Here is a 27662-nt window from a genome sequence, read left to right as displayed (position 1 = left end):
GTGCCGCCAAAGAAAGAAGAGCGGAAGACTTACGGCAGGCGTGCCGCCAAAGAAAGAAGAGCGGAAGACTTACGGCAGGCGTGCCGCCAAAGAAAGAAGAGCGGAAGACTTACGGCAGGCGTGCCGCCAAAGAAAGAAGATGGGAAGACTTACGGCAGGCGTGCCGCCAAAGAAAGAAGAGCGGAAGACTTACGGCAGGCGTGCCGCCAAAGAAAGAATATGGGAAGACTTACGGCAGGCGTGCCGCCAAAGAAAGAAGATGGGAAGACTTACGGCAGGCGTGCCGCCAAAGAAAGAAGAGCGGAAGACTTACGGCAGGCGTGCCGCCAAAGAAAGAAGAGCGGAAGACTTACGGCAGGCGTGCCGCCAAAGAAAGAAGAGCGGAAGACTTACGGCAGGCGTGCCGCCAAAGAAAGAAGAGCGGAAGACTTACGGCAGGCGTGCCGCCAAAGAAAGAAGAGCGGAAGACTTACGGCAGGCGTGCCGCCAAAGAAAGAAGATGGGAAGACTTACGGCAGGCGTGCCGCCAAAGAAAGAAGAGCGGAAGACTTACGGCAGGCGTGCCGCCAAAGAAAGAAGATGGGAAGACTTGCGGCAGGCGTGCCACCAAAGAAAGAAGAGCGGAAGACTTACGGCAGGCGTGCCGCCAAAGAAAGAAGAGCGGAAGACTTACGGCAGGCGTGCCACCAAAGAAAGAAGAGCGGAAGACTTACGGCAGGCGTGCCGCCAAAGAAAGAAGAGCGGAAGACTTACGGCAGGCGTGCCGCCAAAGAAAGAAGAGCGGAAGACTTACGGCAGGCGTGCCGCCAAAGAAAGAAGAGCGGAAGACTTACGGCAGGCGTGCCACCAAAGAAAGAAGAGCGGAAGACTTACGGCAGGCGTGCCGCCAAAAAAGAAGAGCGGAAGACTTACGGCAGGCGTGCCGCCAAAGAAAGAAGAGCGGAAGACTTACGGCAGGCGTGCCGCCAAAGAAAGAAGAGCGGAAGACTTACGGCAGGCGTGCCGCCAAAGAAAGAAGAGCGGAAGACTTACGGCAGGCGTGCCGCCAAAGAAAGAAGATGGGAAGACTTACGGCAGGCGTGCCGCCAAAGAAAGAAGATGGGAAGACTTACGGCAGGCGTGCCGCCAAAGAAAGAAGATGGGAAGACTTACGGCAGGCGTGCCGCCAAAGAAAGAAGATGGGAAGACTTACGGCAGGCGTGCCGCCAAAGAAAGAAGAGCGGAAGACTTACGGCAGGCGTGCCGCCAAAGAAAGAAGATGGGAAGACTTACGGCAGGCGTGCCACCAAAGAAAGAAGATGGGAAGACTTACGGCAGGCGTGCCGCCAAAGAAAGAAGAGCGGAAGACTTACGGCAGGCGTGCCACCAAAGAAAGAAGAGCGGAAGACTTACGGCAGGCGTGCCGCCAAAGAAAGAAGATGGGAAGACTTACGGCAGGCGTGCCGCCAAAGAAAGAAGATGGGAAGACTTACGGCAGGCGTGCCGCCAAAGAAAGAAGATGGGAAGACTTACGGCAGGCGTGCCGCCAAAGAAAGAAGATGGGAAGACTTACGGCAGGCGTGCCGCCAAAGAAAGAAGAGCGGAAGTCTTACGGCAGGCGTGCCGCCAAAGAAAGAAGAGCGGAAGACTTACGGCAGGCGTGCCGCCAAAGAAAGAAGAGCGGAAGACTTACGGCAGGCGTGCCGCCAAAGAAAGAAGAGCGGAAGACTTACGGCAGGCGTGCCGCCAAAGAAAGAAGAGCAGAAGACCTGCCTCTGGGCCACTAGGGGGTGCAGCAAATAAAGTTAAAGCGAATTGGCAGAGCTTTGTGTGGAAGGTTCGCCCATCTAGGCAGCACTGTATTAATGTTTCACTTTTGTGAGCATGAAAATTAACACTATAAAATGAAAAGAAATACCTGAATAGGAAAATGTTTCATTCATGAGATGCTAAAGTGATGGCTGTTTTTACTAATGAGCTGTTTTGTCCTGCCAAACTATGCACTCAGTTCTGTGATATTCACAGCAGGGGCTGCTAATTCATTAACAATCAGTGGTTCCAGCTAAGATGAGGGGCCGCCACCTCCATGAGAAATATCTCTCCTGGGAAAGGCTTTTCAAAATCCACCCTCTGCAGCAGTTTTATTCAAACAACGACAAAAGAAGGGGAGCATCTCGGTAAATGAAGGCTCTCTGCAGCCTTCTGCATCAGTTATATGCAGTTCATGCTTGTGAGTTTTTCCCACAACTATGAAGGCTAGAAACACTCATTTTCAATAAAAGATGTTAATAGAACTTCATTAATATCCTAGGCATCATTTACCAGCCACTCATTTTGCCTCCTTCTCTCCCATACATATTTTCTTCCTGGGGCCTCTATCCATAGTGCTGTAAGGATGGTTGCCAATCCTCATTAGCTGTCACTGTCATGAAATGTGTTGTTTAGATCAGGACAAATCACTTAGGATGTGTAGAGAACATATTAACCAGCCTCTGCTATATTCAGGGACTTGGATATGTCATGGCTGTGGAATTTGCCATACAGTTCATCCCATGCCACAAAAATGTGCTCCAGAATCTGAGCTTTCATTGAAAAAGACTCTTTCTAGCCTCCATAGTTGTGGAAAAAACTCAAAAGCATGAACTGAGTGTAACTAATGTAGAGTTCTCTGCATGAATCTGCAGAGATCCTGCAACAATAGCTCGGAGAGATATGAACTGCATAATTCATTCAGTTCAGAGCACCATGGGTCTGTGCTTCCATGACCGTGGATGCTGGCATTTTTTTCTAAGATGCCACAGAATTCAGCATTTTTTTTGTGAAATTTGCCATTTTCTTCAGCCAAGTACCTGACATTTTGTTTTGTCTCCTTACCCTGCTGGGACCTGCCTACAAGCTGCCTCTTGCTTTCCAGCTTTCCCCAGTATAGGGAGTAAATTAGATGCTCCTGGCTCTGTTCCGGGAGGCAGGCAGTAGGAATCTTGGGAGCCGAAGCTGGACTCCAGCTTACTGTCTGGAAGTGTGGGGAGCCAGAAGAGTAGGTTGGTGCATTGCTTGGAAACCAGTTAGCTGAGACCTGGAGAGCCAGGGAGATGAACTACCCAGCAGCTACAAAGTCCATCCTTACCAGGCACACATGGGTGGAAGAAAATTCTGAGCTGGGATGTCCAGACAATATTATGGGAGCTGAGGAACAGGGAACACAGCTAGGACAGCAGGAGAGCATCATGAGAAACCCACCCCCTAAAAAAATAATCAATATAAAAAATAACCATTGACTTATTTGTTGTGTGGCGGTAGAAATGATGAGAATTAAGGGTATCACATGATTGCAGAATAAATTAATTTCGCCACAGAATTTGCTGACATGGAATTTGGTCTCATTGTGCCATGGGGTATATGTGTCTCTAATCACAGGAAAACTATGATGTGACCCAGGGACGGCTTGATGCCAGCTGGCAGAGGACATAAGGGTTACATGAATCTCCTGGGTCTGACATTTACATTCTAGTTCACTGAAGAAGGTCATGTGAGGTCTCTAAGGGCATGTCTATACTTACCTCCAGAACGATCAATCCAGCGGGGGTCGATTTATCGCGTCTAGTGAAGACACGATAAATCAATCTCCGAGAGCTCTCCCATCGACTCTGGTACTCCACTGAAGCAAGAAGTGTAGGCGGAGTCGATGGGGGAGAGTCAGCTGTCGATCTACCGCAGTGAAGACACCCCGGTAAATAGATCTAAGTACATTGACTTCAGCTACGTTATACTTAAATTGACCCTCCCCCAGTGTAGACCAGGCCTAAGGAAAGCTTGTGTCACACTGGTCATCATGATCATTGCCAGATTTATGTACAGACAATATGTGACAAGTTATGTGCATATATACTAAAAATATATACACAAAACTTGTCACCTATTATGTTCTCTAGGTCTGTGAGTGAAGACAGGTCACCAAAAGGTAATCCACATACTCCTGGCAGGCAGCAGGGAAGAGATGCTTATCTCACTCTGGCTGGTCATGTCCAAAATGAGTATTGTAGGGCTCAGAATGGTCATCCACTCACAAATCTGAGCCAGATGCTAGTGAAGGATTGTGAAATCTTCAAAAAGAAGAAATTAATAGGAAGCGGCAAACAGCAGGAGTTGTCCTCTTTAGGGGCAATATAATGAACTTTTGAATCTAAGTCTGGGGTACAGATGAACCCCAGTTATTCCTTCCATCTGTGAGGACAAGCTGTCATCAGGCTTGGATCTTATCAGAAGGGGTCTCAACCAAACTGGGTGACAATGCTGGGGAAAAGACTTGGGTAAGCTGCCTAGTTTGTAGGAGACAAGGGAACAGGACTGTCCTTAGGCATACTCAGCATACACGGCTGGGTAGGACACCCAAAAATTTGGGGCACCACCAGGACCATAGGCGCAGATTTCTCATCTTGCTGGGGGTGTGTGTGTGGAGAGGGGTGCTCAACCGCTCCCCCTCCCCCGCTCCAGGCCCTGCTCCCATTCCACCCCTTCCCCCAAGACCCCATCCTGCCTCCTCTTACCCCGCTCCACCCCTGCCCTGCCTCTTCCCCGCCTCCTCCCCTAAGTGCGCCCCGTCCCTGCTCCTCCCTCTCCCTCCCGGAGCTTGAATGCCGCAAATCAGCTGTTCGCAGCACTCTGGAAGAGCTGGGAGGGAGAGGGAGGAGTTGGTAAGCGCAGGGCCACTGGCATATGAGAGGAGCGGGGGGCAAAGGGTGGGAGCTTGGCACTGGTGGGTGCGCTGCACCCACTAAATTTTCCCCTTGGGTGTTCCAGCCCCAGAGCACCCACCCGCAGAGTCCATGCCTATGGCTGGGACAGCAGGTAAGAACGGATTGGCTCCTGCACATCCAGTGCACGCTGCAGTCTCCTTGCTAGGGGGTCAGTGTGTTGGCGTCTCCAGCTGTATAAAGAGGTGTGTGTGTGTTAGGGAGATAATAGTTATACACCTCTGTAGAACACTGTAGAATACTGTAAGGTTATGTGTGTGTTGCTAAGAGCAAGTTGGACATAGGGGTACCAGTTTAATAATACTGTGTAGGGCCCCATAAATCCTAAGGACGGCCCTGCAAGGGAATGTCTTGCTAGTGAAGCGTAGTCACTAGAAAACATGTTATGATTTTGTTGTCTATGTAACCATTTGTTCCTATTTCTCACACTGGTTATTATCTGAATCTCTGTTCTTTCTTGTATAAATTTCCTTTGGTTTTATAAATGAGCTCAAGTGCTGTGCATGGCACAGGAGTGATGGACAAATGTAAAACTGGTAAATTGTGGCACACTGTTCCTTTGGGAACAGAGGAGCTGGGATTTCTGTGGGTATCCAGCGATCGGGGCTGCTCACTACAGAGGGACACTTTGCAGGGACTTGGTGTTGGGGTGCATCTGTTGTCAACCTGCAAGGCAAAGGCAGGACTGACGAAGCCCAGAGGAGAGTGCTTGAGTGGCTGACAGGCTGGTGGCCTTCGGGGCTAACACCCAAATGGCACTGGCAAGACTCCCTTGCACGGGAGGCAGGTGGTAATAAGGTGACTCACAGTCCTGGGTGCCCTGAGAAGCATCTCATACAGTGATTCAGTATTGTACTTTAAATAGATGTGTTCATATACACACGCCACATACGTGGTGAAGATATTTATGTGACAAAGTGCAGAGCCCTGAGATAAACTGCAGATTCATGTTATAGATTTCATTTCTCTGTAATGCACCCTTGACTTCCCACCTGCCCTCTGCCCACTAAATTACATCACAGAAAAAGTCTCCTTTTTTCTTCTTCTCCCATCTCCACTTTCATTACAGCTTCCAGGATCCAGGCTGGCCAGTATTTGGTCCTCAGTGACATATTTAAGGTCTGATATCTCATGACATTGCAGAAACAGGAAATGTAATTGTGTGTCATTTAACTTGACTATTTAAAGTGTTAACTCTTTCCTAATGTGTCTATATTTCTTGAGATTCTTTCTTTATTTGGCTACAGAGTTCTTTTCCTTGGTTTTGTGTACTTATCGGGTACCATATAGGGAGTACTGTGTGTGTATTATACATACTGGGCTTGAAGACCCTTTTGCCAAAACAGCCCGAGATCAGAACAACATCTGATTACTTTCAGCTCATTCTGCTCCACGAAAATGATGAGACTGTTGGCAGGAGTTGTGGCTGTTCTGTCCCTAGTCTGACTGGAGTCCAGTGGTCAGGTCCCCTGTTCCTGCAGGACATTTGAAACCACAAAGTGTTAGTAGAAGGAGTGTCATGTTGTCCTTATTTGATGCCTCAACATTAAAAGGCCCCCCACAGCTGACATGTAGAGGCAAACTCAATACTTACAGCCTCTCAGTATTTCATGTTATGAAGTACTGCTGACATGATCAGTCATCTTCATTTGATGGTGGGAGCTGAGCGTGGCAGGTGTGTACATGTGGGGTGGAAGAAGGCAGGAGTAGGCTGGGGACACTTGATTCGTGTACATTAGCACATAGTCTCATGTGGTGATGTCTACCTGAAAGTGGATTCCAAAGAGGATGGAGCTAGGCTGTTCTCAGTGGTGGCAGATGACAGAACAAGGGGCAATGGTCTCAAGTTCCAGTGGGGGAGGTTTAGGTTGGATATTAGGAAACACTATTTCACTAGGAGGGTGGTGAAGCTCTGGAATGGGTTACTTAGGGAGGTGGTGGAATCTCCATCCTCAGAGATTTTTAAGGCCCAGCTTGACAAAGCCCTGGCTGGGATGATTTAGTTGGGGTTGGTCCTGCTTTGTGCAGGAGGTTGGACTAGATGATCTCCTGAGGTCTCTTCCCAATCTTCTATGAGTCTATGTTACAGATGCACTGGGAAATGTTTGTTCACTTCAGGTGTTAGCTTCAGTTATGGGGCAGTGTTTGTTTCTGCTGCTATCTGTACTTCAGTTAACCTACTAGCCATAGGGCCAGCTTGAGACGCATGTTTAGCGTTCTAGTCTAAGTGCTTACATTTTGCAGTGCTGTACTCTGTCAGCAGCCCTTCCCAACATGCACCTATATCCTCCCTGTGACGTTGCACTCCATCTGTTTTATGGAAATATGCTTAAGAGTATGAATATGATGTAACTGAAATATGCTTTTGGCCAGGGGTCTCAAACTCAATTTACCTTACAGCCAGTGCCAGTCCTCAAATCCTCCCAGTGGGCCAATAATGTCACTGAAGATGGTGTTCAGAAAACGTTTATATTGCATTTTTTATTTTGAATTTCTTAGAAATAATAAAGCTGTCATACAACTTTATACAATTCTTCGCCTGCCAGAGAGTTTTTAGTGTTTGCCAGACACCTGGCAATGCTTCAGTTCTGTCAGTTTGTTGATGTTTGGCCTCAGTGACTGAGCAGTTGAAACCTTCAGGATTGCAGCAAGGTGAGCATCAGATAGTTGTGTTCGGTATTTTGACTTGTTTATAGTCATTGTGGAAAAAAATGATGCCGCCTCCATGGCTGACTCTGCCTGGCGACTAATGATGGTATTTCTGTCCCTCTCCCCCAGCCAATGGGAGCTGCGGGGGGCAGCGCCTGCAGCAAACATTGCGGGCAGTGTGGCTACATCGGTCTCTCCTCTGTGGGCCGTGGTGGATAGGTTCTTGGGCCGCAGATGGCCCATGGGCCGGGACTTTGAGACCCATGCTTTAGGCAAAAGGTCTCTTGTAAGGTATCATTATGAAGCTTATAATATACTGAGTGTGTTCATCCTATTTGTATGCATGTGTCATTCTTTGTATCTGAAGCTAGAAATATGAAGTATAACTCTGAGGTTCTATTGTAATTATGTGAAGTGTGGGCCACTAATGGTGGTTAGAATCTTGATGGTTCCCATTGACTAGGACAATTGGTTGTAAATGACTCTGTTTACTTGCAAACCTTCCTGGGTACATGTGGACCAGCCCTGGAAGAATGGAGGCTGGGGTCTCACAGGACATGTGAACATGTCACCTGATACTAGAATCCATCTTAAACCTGGTGCTTTTCCATTTAGAAGGAGGGGTGGGACCCAGAGCAACAGAAGATTCCCACCTTGTGCCTAAGCTATAAAAGGGGGTGGAACAGAACAAAGGGGACTGCCAGTCATGAGAGAGCCCATAGTTTCTACCTAAGATGTCTGCTGAAACTAACAAAGACCGTACCAAGGGAAAGGATTGGGCCCAGACTAGGAAGGAGTCTAGTCTGTGAAAGAAGCTTACTGGAACATCTCTGAGGGTGAGATTTTACCTGTAATCAGTTTCTTAATGTATTAGGCTTAGACTTGCATGTTTTTGCTTTATTTTGCTTGGTGACTTACTTTGTTCTTCTGTTATTACTTGAAACCAATTAAATTCTACTTTTTATCCTTAATAAAATCACTTTTGTTTATTATTGAACCCAGAGTAAGTGATTAATACCTGGGGGAGCAAACAGCTGTGCATATCTCTCTATCAGTGTTATAAAGGGCGAACAATTTATGAGTTTACTCTGCATAAGCTTTATACTGAGTAAAACGGATTTATTTGGGGTTTGGATTCCATTGGGAGTTGGGTGTCTGGGTGCTGGAAATAGGTGACCTGCTGAGCAGTTTTTGGTTAAAATCTGCAGCTTTGAGGGCCTGGACCAGACCTGGGTCTGTGTTGCAGCAGGCTAGTGTTTCTGGCTCAACATGGCAGTTCTGGAGTCCCAAGCTGGCAAGGAAAACGGGCTGGCTCAGAGGTAATCTCAGCACGTCAGGTGACAGACCCAAGGGGTCTCTGTGACTGAGCCTGTCACAGTCCAATCTCAGCTGGCTTGCAATCATCCTTCCTTAGAAAGATAAAATCAGGTACCTATCTTCCTCTGGCCCCCCGCTTTGAGAAAGGCCCTAATACTGCATTCAGTAGATAAAGCCTCCCAGTGATGACAAATATCCCAGAGCCCCAGCTGCTAAATTACCCCCACCCCCAAATGTGCTATGAGACTTGGAGAAGTCTGCTTGTAATCTCTCCCTCCCTGAACATATTACTTCAACCAGGGCCTAGCAAAATCAAGGGCCAGCTCTGATTATCCGACTCTTATCAGCTGTTCTCAGCCTGCTATTGGAGTATGCCTCTTAAGTATACCCCCTGGTCTTTTGTCAAAGGGTTTGGCTGGAGGGCAGAGCCGTAACTAGGCATTTTAGTGCCTGGGGCGAGCAAGCATATTTGTGCCCCTTACCATTTTTTGGTAATTTTTTCATCCCATTCAGAGGCAACATGTAACTATAGATAGTGAGGGGAGGGGCACAATTTAAAGCAGGGGCCCATGACCACCACACAGCAGTTTTCAAACTGTGGGGCATGATCCCCAGGGGGTGTGGTGGAATGTTTGGCGGTGGGGGTTGAGTGGCAACGCCAGGCAGCTCGGGCCAGCCCTGCATGGTGGGAGTTGGTCAGGCCAGCCCTGTGCAGTGGGATTTGGGGGAGGGAACATCACCTCCACCTCCTGACTCGCCTTAGCCGGCCACCCAGCCTGTCTTGATTGGGGGGCACAACCAAAAATATGTGGGGGGGCCCACATGCCCCTATTTTCCCTTCCCCACACATTGCCTCGGATCCCATTTTTCTGCCCCCACAGCTTTGCGCCCTAGCCGGCTATCCTGCTTGCCCTGCCCTGGTTAGAGCCCTCCTGGGGTGTCACCAGCTGGGTCTCCATCAGGCCACAAGCAGGGGTTAGCCAGGTTGGTCTCCTGCACTGGTAGTGGTTGGGTTCAGCTAAGTGTTACAAACTGTGGCCATATAACTAGTCACAATAGTCATCAGTGAGAACTGAACCTGGGGGGATCTTCAGCACTAGAAGCACAAGCATCTACCACTTTAGAAAAAATGTAACACCTTTAGCTGTGAGTAAGTAGTGGATGGCTACAGTCTCTGACACTAAGCAATGGAGGCAGATGTGATTGAACCGAGACCATATAAACATCTGAACATTTAGGTTGTTCTCTACTTCACCAGAGTGATACACTCATCTCAGAATAGATTGTGGGGCTTTGAAATGGTGGAAGCTATATACTCCAAGTCTTTCAGCACATGCTCCAACCTTTGCCTCATTGATCAAAGGAAACTGAAATAATACTTTTCCCCTCTCTAGCTCTTTCCTCCAAAGATTTCAGAGCACTTTACAAACATTACTTAATTAAGCCTCCCAACATCCCAGTAAGAAATAAAGGGAACAATTCAACCCCAAAATTCCTGAAGGCATTTTTGCATGTGGATGCAAGGAATTCAGGAAAGACGTGGTTAATGGGATGTGCAGGACTCTGTCTCCTGCTGTTCCTCTGGGGAGAGTCTGGCTGGGGTGGGCGCACTGGTTGAGCAATCTCCTTCACATCCAGAGATGATACCCGGGTCTTCCGCTCCTCTGCTTCTTTCTTGCTAGTCCCCGCCCCGCGCGCACTCGTTCCCGTCTGTCCTTCAGCACCGCCCATCGTCTGAGCCCTTCGCTTTCTCCCGTAGTTTGGGCCGGGCGTAACGCCGTAGGGCGGTTGCCATAGGGACTGGCAGCGTGGCCTGGCGCAGAGGCAGGCGGTGCCAGGCGCGGCCCGGCAGTTGCTCTGTGGTTGTTCGCAAGGGCCGGAGGCGGCGGCGGCGGCGCCGCGGGGTCACCATGTCGTTCCGCGATCTCAGGAGTGAGGAAATCTAGCTCGGGCCCCCAGGAGAGGGAGGGAGCCGCGACCGCATGGGGGACATTGCTCCTGGGGCCCAGGCGGGGGCCTGGTGCTGTGGGGACGTGGTGGTGGGGGTGGCCGGCGCGTCGTCCTTCTGCGGTGTCAGCGCTGCGCACACTTGCTGCCCCCCTCGTGCCATGGCTACCCACCCGTCGCCTCGCCATCCCCTCCCACCCGTCCCAACCCCACCCACGCCATCGCGTCGCCAGCCCCACCCTCACCGTCGCCACACACCCGCCCCATCGCCACCCACCCGCACCTTCTCCTCGCCAGACCATCCTCATACACTCACCCCATCGCCTCGCCATTGGCACACACCCGCCCCATCACCACCCATGCCATCGCTACACACCTGTGCCATCGCCATGCCATTGCCATCCATCCATCCCATCGCCTCGCCATTGCCACACACCCGCCCCATCACCACCCATGCCATCGCTACACACCTGTGCCATCGCCATGCCATTGCCATCCATCCATCCCATCGCCTCGCCATTGCCACACACCCGCCCCATCACCACCCACGCCATCACCACACCATCCTCCTACACTCACCCCATCCCCTCGCCATCGCCACACACCTGCCCCATCACCACCCATGCCATCGCTACACACCTGTGCCATCGCCATGCCATTGCCATCCATCCATCCCATCGCCTCGCCATTGCCACACACCCGCCCCATCACCACCCACGCCATCACCACACCATCCTCCTACACTCACCCCATCCCCTCGCCATCGCCACACACCTGCCCCATCACCACCCATGCCATCGCTACACACCTGTGCCATCGCCATGCCATTGCCATCCATCCATCCCATCGCCTCGCCATTGCCACACACCCGCCCCATCACCACCCACGCCATCACCACACCATCCTCCTACACTCACCCCATCCCCTCGCCATCGCCACACACCTGCCCCATCACCACCCATGCCATCGCTACACACCTGTGCCATCGCCATGCCATTGCCATCCATCCATCCCATCGCCTCGCCATTGCCACACACCCGCCCCATCACCACCCACGCCATCACCACACCATCCTCCTACACTCACCCCATCCCCTCGCCATCGCCACACACCTGCCCCATCACCACCCATGCCATCGCTACACACCTGTGCCATCGCCATGCCATTGCCATCCATCCATCCCATCGCCTCGCCATTGCCACACACCTGCCCCATCACCACCCACGCCACTGCCACACCATCCTTATACACCTGCTCCATCATCATGCCATCACCATCCACTCACCCCATTGCCATGCCATCGCTACACACCCACACCATTACCTCGCCATCACCATGCCAACACCAACTACCTGCCCCGTCGCCACTCATGACTGCCCACCAGCCATCATTATATCAGCACCACAAACCTGCAGTGCCCCATGCCATCATTATCCAGCTGTGCCATCACCACGCCATCGCCATACACCTGCATGGTCCACACCGTCGTTGTGTCCTTACCACACACTTGTGCCATCACCACATTGGTGTTACGCCAACTATTTCCACTGCATCATCCTGCCATTGCTGTACATCTATGCCATCACCATGTCATCATATTGCACCACCACACACTGTCACCACGCACCCACTCCATTGACACACACACACACATTATCACACAGTGTTATCATTCCTCATCATAGCTTCCTGATGTCATATTGCTCCATTATACTGTATCTTGCCGTCATCAGGCTAAAGCTCATCCCCACCTGATGCAGCATTCTCTTCTTGTCTAGTCTTGTTTTGCTGTATGTTGTGCCACGGCATACCATTGTGTGGCATTATTGTGCTCTCTCATGCCGTGATCGCATGACAGCCTGCTGTCACCACATAGTATCAACACAGTACATTTTGGCATCGCAGCACCTCGCCCACTGAATTGCAGCGTTCACAATATCATTCCTCTGTATTGCACTGTTATGGGGCGTATTCAGCTGGCATTGTGCTATCGTGCCATATCATAGATTTATCACACACAGTTTTGTCTCATATCCTAATTCTGTCACATTGTGAGATCATCATGTGTCTTGCAGCATGAATATCTCACCTTGCTGCATCTTGCTGCATCACAGTGACATCACACTGTTTACACTACTGCAACAAATTCTCATGTCAAAAAGTCACCACACCATAATTCTGCATCTGGCTGTGATGACATATTGTGGATTCTATGTAGACTCCAGATATGCAGGATGTGTCACCCTGTGAAAATCAGATTGATCCTACAAAATATGGGACAGAAAATGAGTTCAAGCTGTTGTAGATACCCAGGTTGCAAAGGGTTTCTACTCATTCCCGGTATGTCTGGTATGATACTGATTTTCTCGGGACAATGATCCCAGGTCTTGTGAGGGCTGCTTTGCAGATACCTGTAGGTCTCACTGTCAGTTTTGGTCCCATATTTCGATGAACCATTGTGTTGCTGTGGGTTTACATTATGATATTGCTGGTACATGACCTTTTGTATTCGCTGCTGTAATGTGCAGGAGTCTGGAGGAAACTTCTACCTCTTTCCCTTATTGGGCATTGAACAACTGGTCAGGTGCATTGTATTTAGTTTTTTAAACTTTTCTCTGAAACATCAGGTAATGGCCTCTATCGAAGGAAGGTATCAGCGTAGGTGGGCAAGTAGTTTGTTGTGTTATTGCAGTTCCTTCAGGTAAAGACTATGGTATGTCTTTCTTTAGAGATGCTCAATGCCATTTCTTAGGGCAACTGGGAGGGTTTGCTACAGGGCGATGAAAGGCTTCCTTCCTGTGGTTGAGCGCTCCATCCACAGAGGCTGGGAGAGCATTGTTGTTATACACGACAATGGGGATGTTTGAAATCCTTAGTTGATTTTATTTTAATATTTCAGTTATTAGGAACATTTCTCATTTAAAAGTCATCTTTTTTTGCTCGTTAAAGATAATTTCCTGGTAAATTGGTATTAACTTTTTTCCTTGATCACTTCATGAATTCTGTCTATTCTAGATTCACTCTAGCACAGTGTGTTTGTTGGTAACCATAAACAGTGCATTGTGGGACTTGAGCATCTTTGCTGACTATAATGAAAAGAAAGAATTGTTTTTGTTGTTTGTCTTTCAGATTTTACTGAGATGATGAGGGCTCTGGGCTATCCCCGACTCATCTCTATGGAGAATTTCCGCACTCCAAACTTCATGCTGGTTTCAGAGATGCTTCTTTGGCTATGCAAAAGGTTGGTGCTTTATTTCAGTGCAAGAAAAAATGTCAACTCAGTCACTGGACCTGAAGTTAGAGAGCCATTTGAAGCTGATATTTTGGAGTGGAGTTGTATTGAGTGGCTTAAAGAGGAACTTGGTGAAATTGAAATTTAGTCATTTTGAGAGCTCTACTGTTCTGAGTGCCAGATAGGAACATATGGTAATTAAGTTGGCATTTTAAGTATCAAGCTTGTGGCTTCAGTGGTCTCTATGTGCCATGGATATAATAAACTGATTTTTCCAGAGGAAAATAATGTAGATAAAGGGTAAACTAAAGGAAAAGTACGAAAAATAAAGAGTGTATTCTCCTTGAGTCCCCTTCCTCATTCACCAGTGTGAATTTCCATATTCTTTAGATTCTGTAGCAAACATACGGCATGAGGCTTGCATTGCAGGAGCTAAAGTCAGGCAGTGGAGGACTAACTGAGACTACCTTCAAACTTAGTCTTCTCTAGAGGTATTCTTTGCAAAGTGAAGTATTCTTCTCCACCTCTCCCTTGGACTGAGTTCAGCCCCACTGGCTCTTTTAAAAACTATTCCTGCAGCTAAGGCTTTGCCCCAACTTTACAGAACAGGCTCATACTTTAAAAAGAAAACTGTTACTCTGAAACGTGTCAGAGGAGATCAATGTTTGAAACGTGCAGTAATGATTTTTCCTTAATATTTCATTCTGTTTCCTCTGACTTACTACATTGCCCACAATGAAAGGCAATGGAAGAAGGAACCCCTCAGGGAGCATGGGCCTGGTCTAGTATCATTTTACTATAGTTTTCCGTCAGTGTAATGCTATTGGTTTCAAACACTTGTGAAACTGCAATGGTGGATCAAGCTATATGTGTGTGTGTGTGTGTATTTATAATACATTAATTATATCATCAATATCAAAAAGTACTAAAATGTTCTCTTTGTGTGTGTGTGTGTGTGTGTGTATGTATGTGTATGAAAAGAGAACATTTTCTTACTTTTTCAGTTAATGATACCTTACAATATTGCAATGGGCAGAAATTTAACAAAGATCATTTTTGCTGCTTGCTTACTTTTTGCATTTCACTTAGTTTATGGTTAGTTTCAAGCAATTTTAGCTTTCTGGCTATTGTGCACTAGCTCAGTGCTGCAATTTTTGGGCTGCAAGTATTGTAGGACTGTTTAAAACTAATAAAAAAGTTTTGATTAAAACATTTATATTAATATCAAGTCTTGTGAAGTCTTAACAATGCTTCCCCTTCCCCCTAAGTTTGGTTTTTAAATTACTTGCCTTTTTCCCTTCAAATTTAAAAACAGAAGTCACGAATTGTCTCTCCATTTCTCCAAGTTGTCTCCCATCTCTCTGAATTTAACAACTTCTCTCCAAGAGATGGCAAACAGAGCAGTGAAAAAGACATTTCATTACACAGAAAGGGATTGCTTTTCAAAAAAGTGTAAGCATATTCATCCAATTAAGCTGAACAGTATAAAGTGCTTTCACGTGTATATTATAAGGTGATTGGAAGTACTCTGCTTTTAAGTGAAGTGCCTCATTTACATCCCAGGCAGCTAGGAAACTAACCAAATTGTACCAGGTACCCAATAAACCAGCTTTCCCTGGTTCCAGGAGTCTTATAATTGTATTGTAAGGTAGAGAGGTTAATTTAGACTTCACTTATTTTGAATTTCAAATGAGATTTTAAAGTGGAGGTTCTGTCTGGATATTAATGATCCCATAGCACTTTCCATAAAAGTTAGGAAGTAGGGGATTTCCCTAGTTTCCTCTTCCCAGGTGTACTGGTATATAGTGTACTGTGGACCAGTTGGTTGGTGACCTCCCCTCCAGAGGTGGCTGTGTTATACTGGTGCTGTTTGTAAAGGGCTTTGGGAGTCTCAAGATCAAAGGTGCTATAAAAATGTAAAATATTAATATATTATTAGTGAAGCAAGAAAGTTTATTTTAGGGATAATATTAACTGTAAATCAGGGCCCTGTGTTTTTCTCTGTTTTGTGGCTAGAGGCTTTGCTGCAGAACCCATCGATTGCTGTAAATATGCTCCAAAATCTAAACTGTCATGTATAACATTTTCTAGCCTTGCAAAGATTCAGTTTGGGTTATGTTTGGAAGTAATCTTCCTCATTCTGCTTAAAATGATAGCTCTGAGACCTCTCAACTGTCCTTGTTCATTTCCAAGGGGGTGTTTACTTTCATGATGATATTTTAAATGGCAATGTTGTTGTTTTATTAACCATTTCACTGCTAGTCATTTTAGCAGATTTCTGGAAGATTAGGGATGTTCAGTTAATCAAAGGCTTTTTTTTTTTTTAAGTCCTAGTCAGATCTAATTAAGATTAGTTTGGTTTATCTGTGTGGCTTGCGATTTGAAAAACTGACACAGTACAGTAAATAATCTCTCATCAGAAATATTAAATTGATTTAAAGCCTGAATCCAAGCTTTGAAATTGATTTGGGTGAATCAGCTAGGTCTGGCTGTTCTTACAAACTAAGCCAAACGATAGCTTCAAAACCTGAATTTAACAACTTCTTTTGCAAAGATGGCTCAAGCTTTATGGCTCATGCAATTTTTATGACATTCTAATTTATACATTCCAGATCCTAGACACTGAACTACTGTTTCTCTACCTGCATCAGGGGCTGAAAATTTGGTTTGCAGGATCTTTATGATGTCTGAATTTGCCACATGAATGTATTGGCTTTTACCTGTTTAATACTTCATGCATGTTGCTTGTCTGACTCGATTAATGTTCCCATCTGTAGATATGAACCTCAGACTGATGTTCCGTCTGATGTTGAGACAGAGCAGGACCGGGTTTTCTTCATTAAGGCAGTAGCTCAGTTTATGGTGAGTCTGCTTAAGCAACCTCATTTGGGGTTTGATCCAAAGCCCACAGAAAAAATAATGAGAGCCAGAGGGAGAGATTTACTTGCAGTTGATATTTGACTAAATCTTAATTCAAGCGAAGGCCCTGATCCTGCAAAAACTTAAACACGGGTTTAACTTTTACATGATGTTAGTAGCCCCATTGCAGTCACTGGATGAAACTCAATGGAAGTGTTGCTATTGACATGAATGAGGCCAGCCAATGACTTGGATGGGATGGCTCACATCACGTAAAATTAAACATATGAGTAAGTCTTGGTAGTATTGGAGTTTTAACAACTACTTAGCTTTAAGCTCATAAAGCAATATTCATGTGCAACCTCCTGTCCATTTTTCACACTTGAAAAAGCTAACGTGCAAAAATCAAGTTTTCTTAACAAAAATGACAAAGTGGATTTTCGGATGCGCTCAGTAACAAATATGACCATCTCTCTCCTAACATTTTATGCCTGTTTTTGTAGTACGGTAACAACTTACATATCAAGAAAATAAGAGAACTCTGTGAAAAACACAAGGCGTAATGATTTTTTAGTTATGGTCTAAAATCAATATTTGTGTCCCAGTGTGTAATCCTGTTTTTCTTTCTTGCCTGAATGCATACTTCTTATCAGATCAAATGCTTTGTGTTACTGCTTTTTGGATACAGATTGAAGGATATTAGACACTAAATAGGGGTTGTCTTTTAAAATATAAGATGCGCAGCCACTCTGTATAAGGACTGTACTGGCGTAACTGGACCAAATGATTTTTTTAACGTAGGGTTCTCCCCTGAATTCATGGAATTCTAGAGGACCTGCCTGCCAAGCAATGTGCCTTGATCTTTTATTTGTCAGTAGATTTGGAGGTTTTCAATGGTACTTATCACCACAGTGTCTGAGTGTCTCACAAACATTTTGGGTGGTTCTGCAGGTGACCTTTATGCTACGGCACAATCTCTCTTCCCTGCTTTACTTCAGCAGAGTTTCCCTCTTTCCTTGTTGGGATCATACATCTTTCATTCAATTATGTTGTTGAAAGTGGATTGTAATGAGCATAAGCAGTGAACAGTACCACCAGCAGTACAGTATAAAGACAGTAGCAACAGTGTGTTGTATTTGGTCTGGAAAAAAACCAACACCGGCAGGCCAGGTAAAAAGTTGCCATCTGAATTGCTCCCTTTTCCTCGCTTTCTACACCCTCCATGGATGCATGACATTACTTCTTGTTTTATTTTCCTTGCTGCTTGACTTGTTCTCAGGCATAAGACAGAGCTATTTTAGTTCTAGTGTATTTTTTTCATAGTGTTTTTTAGCGTTTTTTTTTATTTTGTTTTTTTTATTCCTTACCAGACCTTCTGGGAGGAAGGTGTCTGCTGTAAATCATAATTCGGATTTAACTCTGGATTCAACTTCTAGATAATAACTCTGGAAGAATTAGATATTTTTTTTAATAAATCAAATGGATAATGTTGTAAGCATCTTTTCTGATTTTTATTTATTTAAATTTTTACAGTTGTGGAAAATTGTGAGGGGGTCTGGCAGTAAGGGGGTAAGACGATAGTTATTCAATGAAAGTAGATGTTGAGATTCAAAAAGGTAAATCATCATAACCATTAAACCACAAGCTGTCAATATCACATGTCAAAATACAAAGTCAATATCCTTAAATCAAACATTCATAAGTTTTCAAGCAGCATTTTTCTTGCTTTGCCTATCTTCCTGCTTTTATCGGGGGATGGGGTGTGCACGCATTTGTGTATGTGTACGCTGAAGAGGAGCTCTGTGTAAGCCTGAAAGCTTGTCTCTTTCACCAATAGAAGATATTACCTCACCCACCTTGTCTTTATAGACATTTGCTGATAAATATCTAAACCTTCCAAGCCTAATCATAATGAGGAGTTTTGCAAAGTGATTATGCAAGAATTCTGGGGCAGATGCTTGGTCTTGCATCCCTTTTGAACAGGAATGGACACTCCTGCTTTGTTGTGGTAGGAGCATCAGGGCACCAGTAAGCAGAGTTGCTGACTGAAAAACATACAGGGGGAAGTTGAGGGCATTATGAAAAGGTACCAATGAAGGTATAAGTGAGATGTTGAGGGGCCCCCTTCTGTAGTCAGTTAATATTTGTGTTTAGTTACCCTCTCCTCCCGTCTGCCTTTCTCTGCAGTATATTAAAGTCGTGCCATGTATTCTGTCTGTTTTAGTTTGGAGAACAGGGTCATTCACAAAGCTCTCTGCAATGGGCTCACTGAGAAGTTCAAAGTAGTTTTTTTTTTATTGTCTGAAGAGAGTGCAGAAGTGGTGTGAAGCCTTTACCCCTCCTGCCTACCAGGCTACACTTCCTATGCTGGGCCTTCTGTGATTCAGCACAGAATTGGACAGTATTAGGTTAGCTAGTCCATTTCCTCACACTCACCCAGGAGCAAAATTCCACAAACTACAGCTCATACCACAGACTACTCTGCAGTTTCAGTCTGGAGCACTGAACCATGGTTATGTCATGCAGCAATGAAGGAGAGTTTCAGCAAAGTGAATTTTGACCAGCTGTTCCAGCGCAACATTGAACTAAATAAGTGAGCTAAGTCTGAATGTTTAGAGCTTGGCCTTTCACTCAGTGGGGCTTGGTAAAAATGTGTTTCTGGGCTAAGGGGCGTGAACCACGTGTTGATCACCAGTGGCTGCTACTGTCTGTAGATATGGTGTTGGATGTCCTTAGCAGGAAATTGTGCTGGAGGTAAACATATTGAGAGAGTTGGAAGGAGTGTTATACAGGAAAATGAGTTGTACTTCACAAAGATGCTCAGATTCTTAGGCCTGGATGGTGAGTTTTTGACTTGAGAAGGTTATCAGCCTGATCTCTCTTTATGAATAGCTGTCAGATTAAAACTGTTTTGTGGGGCTCTAATTTTGAAGCTTTTTGAAATATGAAGTGACCATAAAGCCAGGTTTTGCCCATAGATTACATATGGACAAGGCTATGTTTTAGTCATGGGTATTTTTAGTAAAAGTCATGGGCAGGTCATGGGCAGTAAACAAAAATTCACGGCCCGTGACCTGTCCGTGACTTGTACTATATACCCCTGACTAAATCTTGGGAGAGTAGAAGGGGGGGCCTGGGAGTGCTGCAGGTGGTGGGGAATGGCCCGGGGGTGCCACAGGTGCTCGGGGGAGCAGCCTGGGACTCCTGCTGGGGTGGGGAGGCAGTGGTGCGTGGCCCGGGACTGCTACTGGTGCTGGGGGAGGGGTTGGCATGGCTGGCAGGTTCCCTACCTGGCTCCTTAAGGCTCCCCGGAAGCGGTGACATGTACCTCCCTTAGCTCCTAGGTGGAGGTGCGGCAATATAGCTCCATGTGTTGCCTCTGCCCCGAGTGCCAGCTCCGCAGCTCCCATTGGTTGGGAACCACGGAGCTGGCGCTCAGGTCAGAGGCAGTGTGCGGAGTCATCTGGCTGCGCCTCCACCTAGGAGCTAAGAGAGGGACATGTTGCCTCTTCCAGGGAGCCCCCTGAGGTAAGCACCGCCCAGAGCCCTCACCTCCTCCTGCGCCCCAATCCCCAGCCCTGAGCCCCTTCCCACATCCAAACTCCTGCTGCTGCTGGGGGACGGGGGCACGGTGGCCCAAGAGTGCCCCAGCAGCGGTTGGTGCTGCTGGCCCAGCTGCTGCAGAAGTCATGGAGGTCCTGGAATCTCATGGAATCCGTGACTTCCATGATCTCTGTGACAAACTTGCAGCCTTACATATGGATAATTAGTTCTCAGTTCTACTGAGTGCAGATGTGTAACCTTTCCATATCTTACAGTTCTAATCCCTGGGGCATCATTAGAGGTGAAGAACAACCACAGATCCAGCAGTTTTAAGTTTCTTTTCTGAGCCTAATACAATTTGGAAAGAGAAGTGTGAAATCAGAAATCATTTTAATAATATGCTTTTCAGACCATTCTTCATATTGGTGTATCCCTAAAGGCTTTACAGAATAGTACAGTTATGGGATGAAAGAAGAGTGGCTAAATTACCCCATGGCTAAAAGTCTGCAATTAATTTTACAGGGTAATAGAGGAATTACTGCGATTCTTCAGTAAACAAACTCTCAGCTCAGATGTTTCCTCTGCTTCTTAGAATGGGAAGGACTTGAAGATGTTTCTTCAGTAATTCCTGTTGTCCATGGGACACACAGTTATCTTCAGGAATAGCTAATAACCTGTAGCATCTATAATTAGATAGAAGATTTATATGGAGACAAATGTACCTAATTCCATTAAAGAAGAATATCAGAAATCATTAATCCTCATTAAAATGTAACTAGAGCAAATCCTTTCCAGACTAAGCAGAATATCTGTATGATTTCTCTGTTGTGGTGTTTGATTACATTCTACTTTATTTAAATTCTGTTAGTGTTTCTATTCTATACCCATACTCTTCTAACTTGTTAATTCAGCCTTTCCATCTGGGCTAATGGTTTTTTTAAAAAAATCCTGCTGTTTGCAATCCTCTGCCATATGGGGGAATCTGACTTCAGCTCTTCATTGTGGTCCATGTTTCTCAGCCTTTTGAGCTAGTAGTGAATGACTAGAGTATCTCTAGTGACTATGTCTGTAGGTTGCGTCGACAATATTGACTCTGCCTGAAGAGATCCAAACCATTAGATGGAGAGTCAATGAGATATAGGAAAATTGATGCTTTTGATTTAAACAATATTCTATTCTATGTTTGTCACTTAAACAGAGCATACTGGTGCCAATGCACAAACAGGCGGAAGAGACCATCTTTTTTTAACTTGCCATAAGTTGACTTACACATTAAGGCCTGGAGGAGGCCTGCCTGGAGAAAAATAATGTTTTGGCCTCACATAGTTTTGCTCTGTGTGTCTCCATTGCCCTGCACTTTAAGAAAGTGAATCCTTCCCTCCACTCTCATCTCCACATGCGGTAGAAGACTCAAATCCAACCACAAAGATGTGGACCCATTTTGCAGAAGGGAGGACAAATGTGGGGAGCCCACGCAATAGTTTTCACCATTTGTGTAGCACCGTTCCATCCATCTTAGTGCACATGGGGGCTTTGGAGTATGCAGATCCACTAGCTCACCTGAATCCCTGGGGTGGGAGGTTTTTAGCAACTGCAGTAATGTCAGTGAAGCAGCACCACTGTTGCTTTGTGGCTTGGAGGAAGAATATTCTGTGTCCCCAGCCTGTGAACCTGTTTCTTAGGGCTTTGTACTGAGTCCAAAATTTGGCCCAAAAAGAATATGAAAGCACATTTTAAAAGCCTAACCCAATCTCTTGTCTATCGACCCCACTTTGTGGTGGTTTTAGTTCTTCTTTTGTCTTAATTGCATGTGGCTTAAATTAAACACATATGGTAAGTTCTCAGAATAAATGGAGATGGTTTTGTAATGGTGCTGTGAAGACATTTTTATGCCTTTTTTAAACTAGTGGATCAGGAAAAGATGTTGATCTGTTTGCAGATGATTTTGTTATGTCAGTCATGTGTTTTCCTGTCCACATGCGCTGAGAATGTGTGGGTGTGTGTATGTGTGAGAGAGAGAGAACAGTCGCCAAGTGGAAAATACGTTTTTTCCTTTTACTAGACATTGATTTTCCCCCCTTGTGTTTTAAATGAACTGAAATTGGAATTCCCATCCATAGCAATGCTCTTTGTAATGTGGTGCTCTAGCTTCCCTTGTGGAACAGGTGTTAAAGGGCACTGTCAACTTAATAATCACACTTCTGTCTGAAAATTTTATACCTGCTGTTCATAGAATAGAATCATAGAATATCAGGGTTGGAAGGGACCTCAGGAGGTCATCTAGTCCAACCCCCTGCTCAAAGGGTTGTGATGATTAACTCCTAAGATTCCTTCAACTGAAAGAAACTGAAGGGAAAAACGTCAAGGTTTTTTTGCTTTTCTTACTGGTGCATTTGAGGATACTCTGTGACCAGTGATTTTTTGCTACTCTAATTGGTGAGCACCCAAAATTGAAGGCCCTAAAAATCCTTCTCGAAACCTTGGTCTCATTTGTCAGTCATTTTCTCAGTTTCCCTTGCAAAATTAGTCTGTCAGTTTCCTCTCTTGTTTTTGTGGGCCTTTCACACAGTAACAGGGTGAGGGAAACATTTACAAAAATAAAGAAAGCTGATTGCAAAGCCACAAAATTGGCAGGACACTCAAGCAGGTCTGGGGCCTGAAAATGCTTTTTAAAAAATTGACTAGATTTGAAGTTGATGCTCTTCCTTTAAGAGCTGGGGCAGAGTGCAAACACTGGATTCAATCCAGCAATCCATTCCCAGGAAAAAATCCCTTTTCTTTCAAAGAGCATTTTGCCTGAGTAAGGATTGTGCAGTCAAGCCTGGTATAGGTCCAACTAAAACTGTAGCACTTTAAAAAAATTGGAAATAAAATGTTAAGTTAAAAAAATAAAATAAATATTTGAACAATTTCTTACTTGTTGCCAATTGGATTTTACCTGTGGTAGATCCAATTTGGATATAAAAATCACATAAAAGATTGGTACATGCTTCAGCACACCTAGCTTAGGGCCTAATGGTGAAAGTGAAGTTTAATACGCATGGATGCGTGTTAGGCTTGGATAGGAAACCTCTTTCTACTACCTAGTATTCTTAAAGGAGGTAAATTTTGATAGCAGGTCAGATGCAAAGAGAGAAGAATCTTAAGCCATCTAGCTATTTATAGTTTGTTAACTTTTATTTCTGGGGAGGAACAAAGTTTTAGCCAATTATGGCTTTTTGTTGAGTTCGCAAGAGTGAATGGCAGTTTTAATTGTTGTTTTGCACCAACTCTTCCTGTCTGTGAGTCTGTAACGTCAGCCCAGAGGAAATTCCAATAATTAAGTATATCTCCTTCTCTGTGCCACTGGAGTGCTGTTTCCCAAGGCGTTTTGAAATAAATATCAAAGGTATATACATCCATTATTTGAATCTTGTATGCATATCTGTGCATGTGGTGGGGTAGAGGAGAAAGGGAAACAAATTATTCCCTCTTTTGATATTAATAAATTTAAGAGAAACTGTCAATCTGAAAAAAAATGTTGGAAGAAGAGACAGTTTATTAGAGTAATTGATCTAATTACAGTAATGCACTGAGACTGAAATTCATCTCCATGCAGAGGGTCAGCACCAGGCCCATGCACTTAAGTACCAATTAAGTTTACAGGAGATGTAAGTGGTAAATAGGATTTTTGCTGGCCCTCTGCACAGGGGTGACTTTCACCCTGAGAGAATTAGTGGATGGTTTGAGCTTTTTCATTTATATAAGTGCCCAGAAATGTTATGACTCTCAAAAGGTGTGTGTATGTCATCCTTGTTCGAAAAATCCCTTGTTCCTGAGCTGAAAATTTTAGTTATGTATAGACAAACATGATGATTCCAAAATAAGTACTTTTAGGAAAATGTTTGACTCGGGAATTGACAATCTGTTGTCTATAATGGACTGAAATATTTCTTTGTGTCTTCTTCCAATAGGCTACCAAAGCTCATATAAAGCTCAACACAAAGAAGCTTTACCAAGCAGACGGCTATGCAGTGAAGGAGCTGTTAAAAATAACTTCTGTGCTTTACAATGCCATGAAAACCAAAGGAATGGAGACCACCTCAGTGTCCGAGGAAGAAAGCACCAAATTCAAGTTTGACCTTGGTTCAAAAGTAAGGAAAGTAAAGATTCTTTTTTTTTTTTTTTTTTTTGTAGTCATGGAAACCAAATTCATTTGCCTCATAAGCGTACGCACAGAATGTATGCATTAGTACGTTCTTTTCAAACTCTCCCTTCCTAAATTTACCTGCTGTGACACATTTGGTCCCCATCTAATCCCAAGAAAAACTTGGCTCATAATGGTATTGAAGTTTAGTACAGAATTGGTCATCTCTGCTTTGGAGCAGGACTGGAATAGTAGGGAACGTGGCAGGGCAGAATTGAGATGATTTGGTATAATTGTGTTAGAGAAGCATGGGGAGTACTCACTGCAATATGGGCCTGAACCAGTGCCCATTGAAGTCAATCAGAGTCTTTCCCTTGAATTTATTGTGCAGTGCTTCAGGACCTATAGAAGCATTTAAAATAGAAATTGCTCCACAAATACCACGGAAAAACAGAACACAGATACTCTCTGAATAGTCCTATCAGTTATTTGTTCATTATGCAGGAATAATACTTTTCTTTTAAAAGTGGCAATGATTATGGCTACATTAATGTGTCAGGTGACATTATAGAATTTTCTTTAAGAAACTTCTCCCTTTCTTGGAGTAAGAGCCTGTTGCATGCTTCCTGTGTTAGTGTTGTAATAATAGAGCAAATTTGTAGGCCCAAACTTTAAAAGTGAATGAAAGTTTATAAAATGTCATGATAGCCTACAACAACAAATGTTCATGGGAAAAGGTGAATAAGTGAGACAGACTGAATTAGTCCAAAAAAGACCTATTAATGTAACTCCAGGACTATTAAAATCAGGCCTGGTAAACAAGAGAAGCATGGGACTGGAAATCCATTAACACAGATTGGTGTGTTGCAAATTAGGCCTAATAGGTGGACAAAATAATGAGAGGATGGGCTATTCCACCTGTCACTCCCTTTTGGGGTCTCTAAAAGAAAAGACTTTGGGGGGGAAAATCAAGAAGAAGCTGTCTGCCAACAGTGGCTACAGTGAGCTTTCACCTCCCCTCTCTTGGTGCCTTGTGAGCTTTACCATCATGGCTGTCACCTCCCATCTCTTGGCACCCCAGGATCTACCATAACGCTGTTGGGCCTTTGTTGGCCTGATCCTGAGGGATGTCCTGACCAGACTGGGTCAGAGAGAGGGACCCAGATGATGTAGTCACCTCTGCCAACTTTAGCTAAATCCCAGATACCACCTGGGATGTGAGTCTTTATCACCTTCCCCCCTTTGTGTGTCTGTTTCCTTCCCACCCTTATTTCTTTTCTTTCCTATCTCTCTCCTTTTGCCTACTGTTTAATAAGAGTCTGGCTTAGCCAGCCAAGACTGCATCTTTTGCAGCATTGTTGTGAGTCTGGGATTAAAAAGGCAGATAAAAGTAATGCCCTCAACCACCTGAATTAGGTCTTGGAGCAGCTGATACAGCTGTGTGCTGTGTCTGTTTACTTTCCAGCAGTGAGACTGCAAGTTAAAGTCAACCCCAGAGAAGGAAAGTGCATTTTCTGTCTTTGCTGTTCTCTTTCATCTTTTGTGTGTGTTTGTCTTTATTCCTTTTAGAAATGGGGTTGGATTTTAACTACAAGAACTCAAGCTCATCTTAACTTTTTCTTTTCCCCAAAAAGGACAACTATTATCCTTAATAACAACAAAAGACTGTCAAATGGAGGGTGGGGACGGTTCCTTGTGAAAGCTCCCTCTAGCTAGAAGGAAAGGGAACAAGGAGTGTTCTTAAAATGAAAGCCTTACTTAATGCATTACATTTACATTTTAAATGATTTAACCTCTTTTCTCTTCTTTTCTTTCTTTAAGGTTACAATATTTTTAACAGTGATACTAACCAGGCTGAGGTCTCTATATACCGAACCTTGTTTAAATTGTTCAGTTTGGGACAGTGAGAGCATCATGTTTACACCTTTGACTCTATGGGTCCATATAGTCCATCAAAATTAATACTATGTAGGTGCTTTTTGAAAACGGGAAATCAAATGAAACATTATTAGTATAAAGAAAAGGAGTACTTGTGGCACCTTAGAGACTAACAAATTTATTTGAGCATAAGCTTTCATGAGCTCCAGCTCACTTCATCGGATGCATTCACTGAATGCAGCTGCAGCTCACTTCTTTCAGCAGCGTGTAGCGTACATTCCCTTGTATCCCCCCAGAATGAGTATAAATAGGTGTAGCCTGTCAGGAATGGTGCAGACTGAAGGATGTGATTATCTACGTGAGTACATATCCTACATGGCTCTCTGCTCACCCAAGCCATGCTTCCCCCTCTACGCTACTGTTTTTAGCTATGTAGTGTCTCCCTGCTGCTGGAGCCCTTCCCCACCATAGGGAAAGACTCTTGGAGCAGGAGGGTAGTGGAGAAAGACTGCCAGCTCCCCATTGCTGGAGCCCTTTCTCCCACAGGGAAAGACTCTGGCAGGCAGGAATGATTCCACCAGTTCCCAGCTGCTGGAGTCTTCTCCTGCCACAAGGAGGGAAAGGGAAAGGCTCTGGCAGTAGGGGAGTAGTCTGGAAAGGCTCTGCCAGGTTCCGGCTTTTCCCTGCGGTGTGTAATTACACATACCCCACATGCTGCCGCTAATGTTGTGTAGTGTAGACAGGGCCGTCCTTACCCATACGCAAAGTACGCAGCTGCATAGGGCACCAGGAAATTTGGGGCACCAAATTTTCTGGTGCCCTGTGCAGCTGCGTGCTTCTCCAGACCCTGCTCCAGCTCTTCCCCATGGCCACAGCCCCGCCTCTTCCCACCCCTGCTTTGCCCCAGCCCCATCCCAACTCCCCTGAGGACTCCAGGAGCACTCCTGCACTCACTGGTAAGTAGAGAGACCTGGCCCCAGCCTGCTCTGCTCTCCTGGCTCCCAGCCACGCTGCCAGCGAGTGCTGGGGGGCGGTTTCCCCCTCCCCCAAGCATGGGAACCAGGGGAGCAGAGCAGGCTGGGGTCGGGTCACTCTCCGTCCCGCAGGAAGTGGCCAGCCCCCCTCCCTCCCATCCCCCATGGAGGCCTGGGGCCAGCCCGCCTGCTTTCCCCCGTAGTGGCCTGGGGCGGGGCCCCACACAGCCCCCTGTGGAGGCCTGGGGCCAGTCTCCCCTCTCCCCACTCCATGGAGGCCTGGGGCAGGGCCTCACACAGACCCTCTGTGAAGGCCTGGGGCCAGCCACCACACATGGAGGGCTGGGGCCCCACACAGCTCCCCTGCGGCGGGGCTGTGTAGGGCAACAAAATAGCTAGGGACG

The 27662-nt window shown here is 45.5% G+C and overlaps 1 protein-coding gene across 2 annotated transcripts in view; it reads left to right on the top strand.

Annotated features, from left to right (window-relative positions):
• The first annotated feature begins 10474 nt into the window (after nucleotides 1-10474).
• Nucleotides 10475-27662, top strand: part of CLUAP1 (clusterin associated protein 1) — a 158340-nt gene continuing 141152 nt past the window's right edge. Inside the window, exons 1-4 of one of the 2 annotated variants that reach the window (XM_084642385.1) lie at nucleotides 10475-10631; nucleotides 13776-13887; nucleotides 16656-16740; nucleotides 24234-24413. In XM_084642385.1, the coding sequence (XP_084498511.1) occupies nucleotides 10610-10631; nucleotides 13776-13887; nucleotides 16656-16740; nucleotides 24234-24413 (399 nt within the window). In that variant the 5' untranslated portion in view covers nucleotides 10475-10609. The remainder of the gene's footprint in view (nucleotides 10632-13775; nucleotides 13888-16655; nucleotides 16741-24233; nucleotides 24414-27662) is intronic. The other variant, XM_084642386.1, reaches the window with a different exon arrangement.

This window comes from Lepidochelys olivacea, assembly GCF_965140295.1.
Source record: "Lepidochelys olivacea isolate rLepOli2 genome assembly, chromosome: 10".
In the NCBI taxonomy this organism is placed as follows: Eukaryota; Metazoa; Chordata; order Testudines; family Cheloniidae; genus Lepidochelys; species Lepidochelys olivacea.
This window is presented reverse-complemented; position numbering and strand designations above follow the sequence as displayed.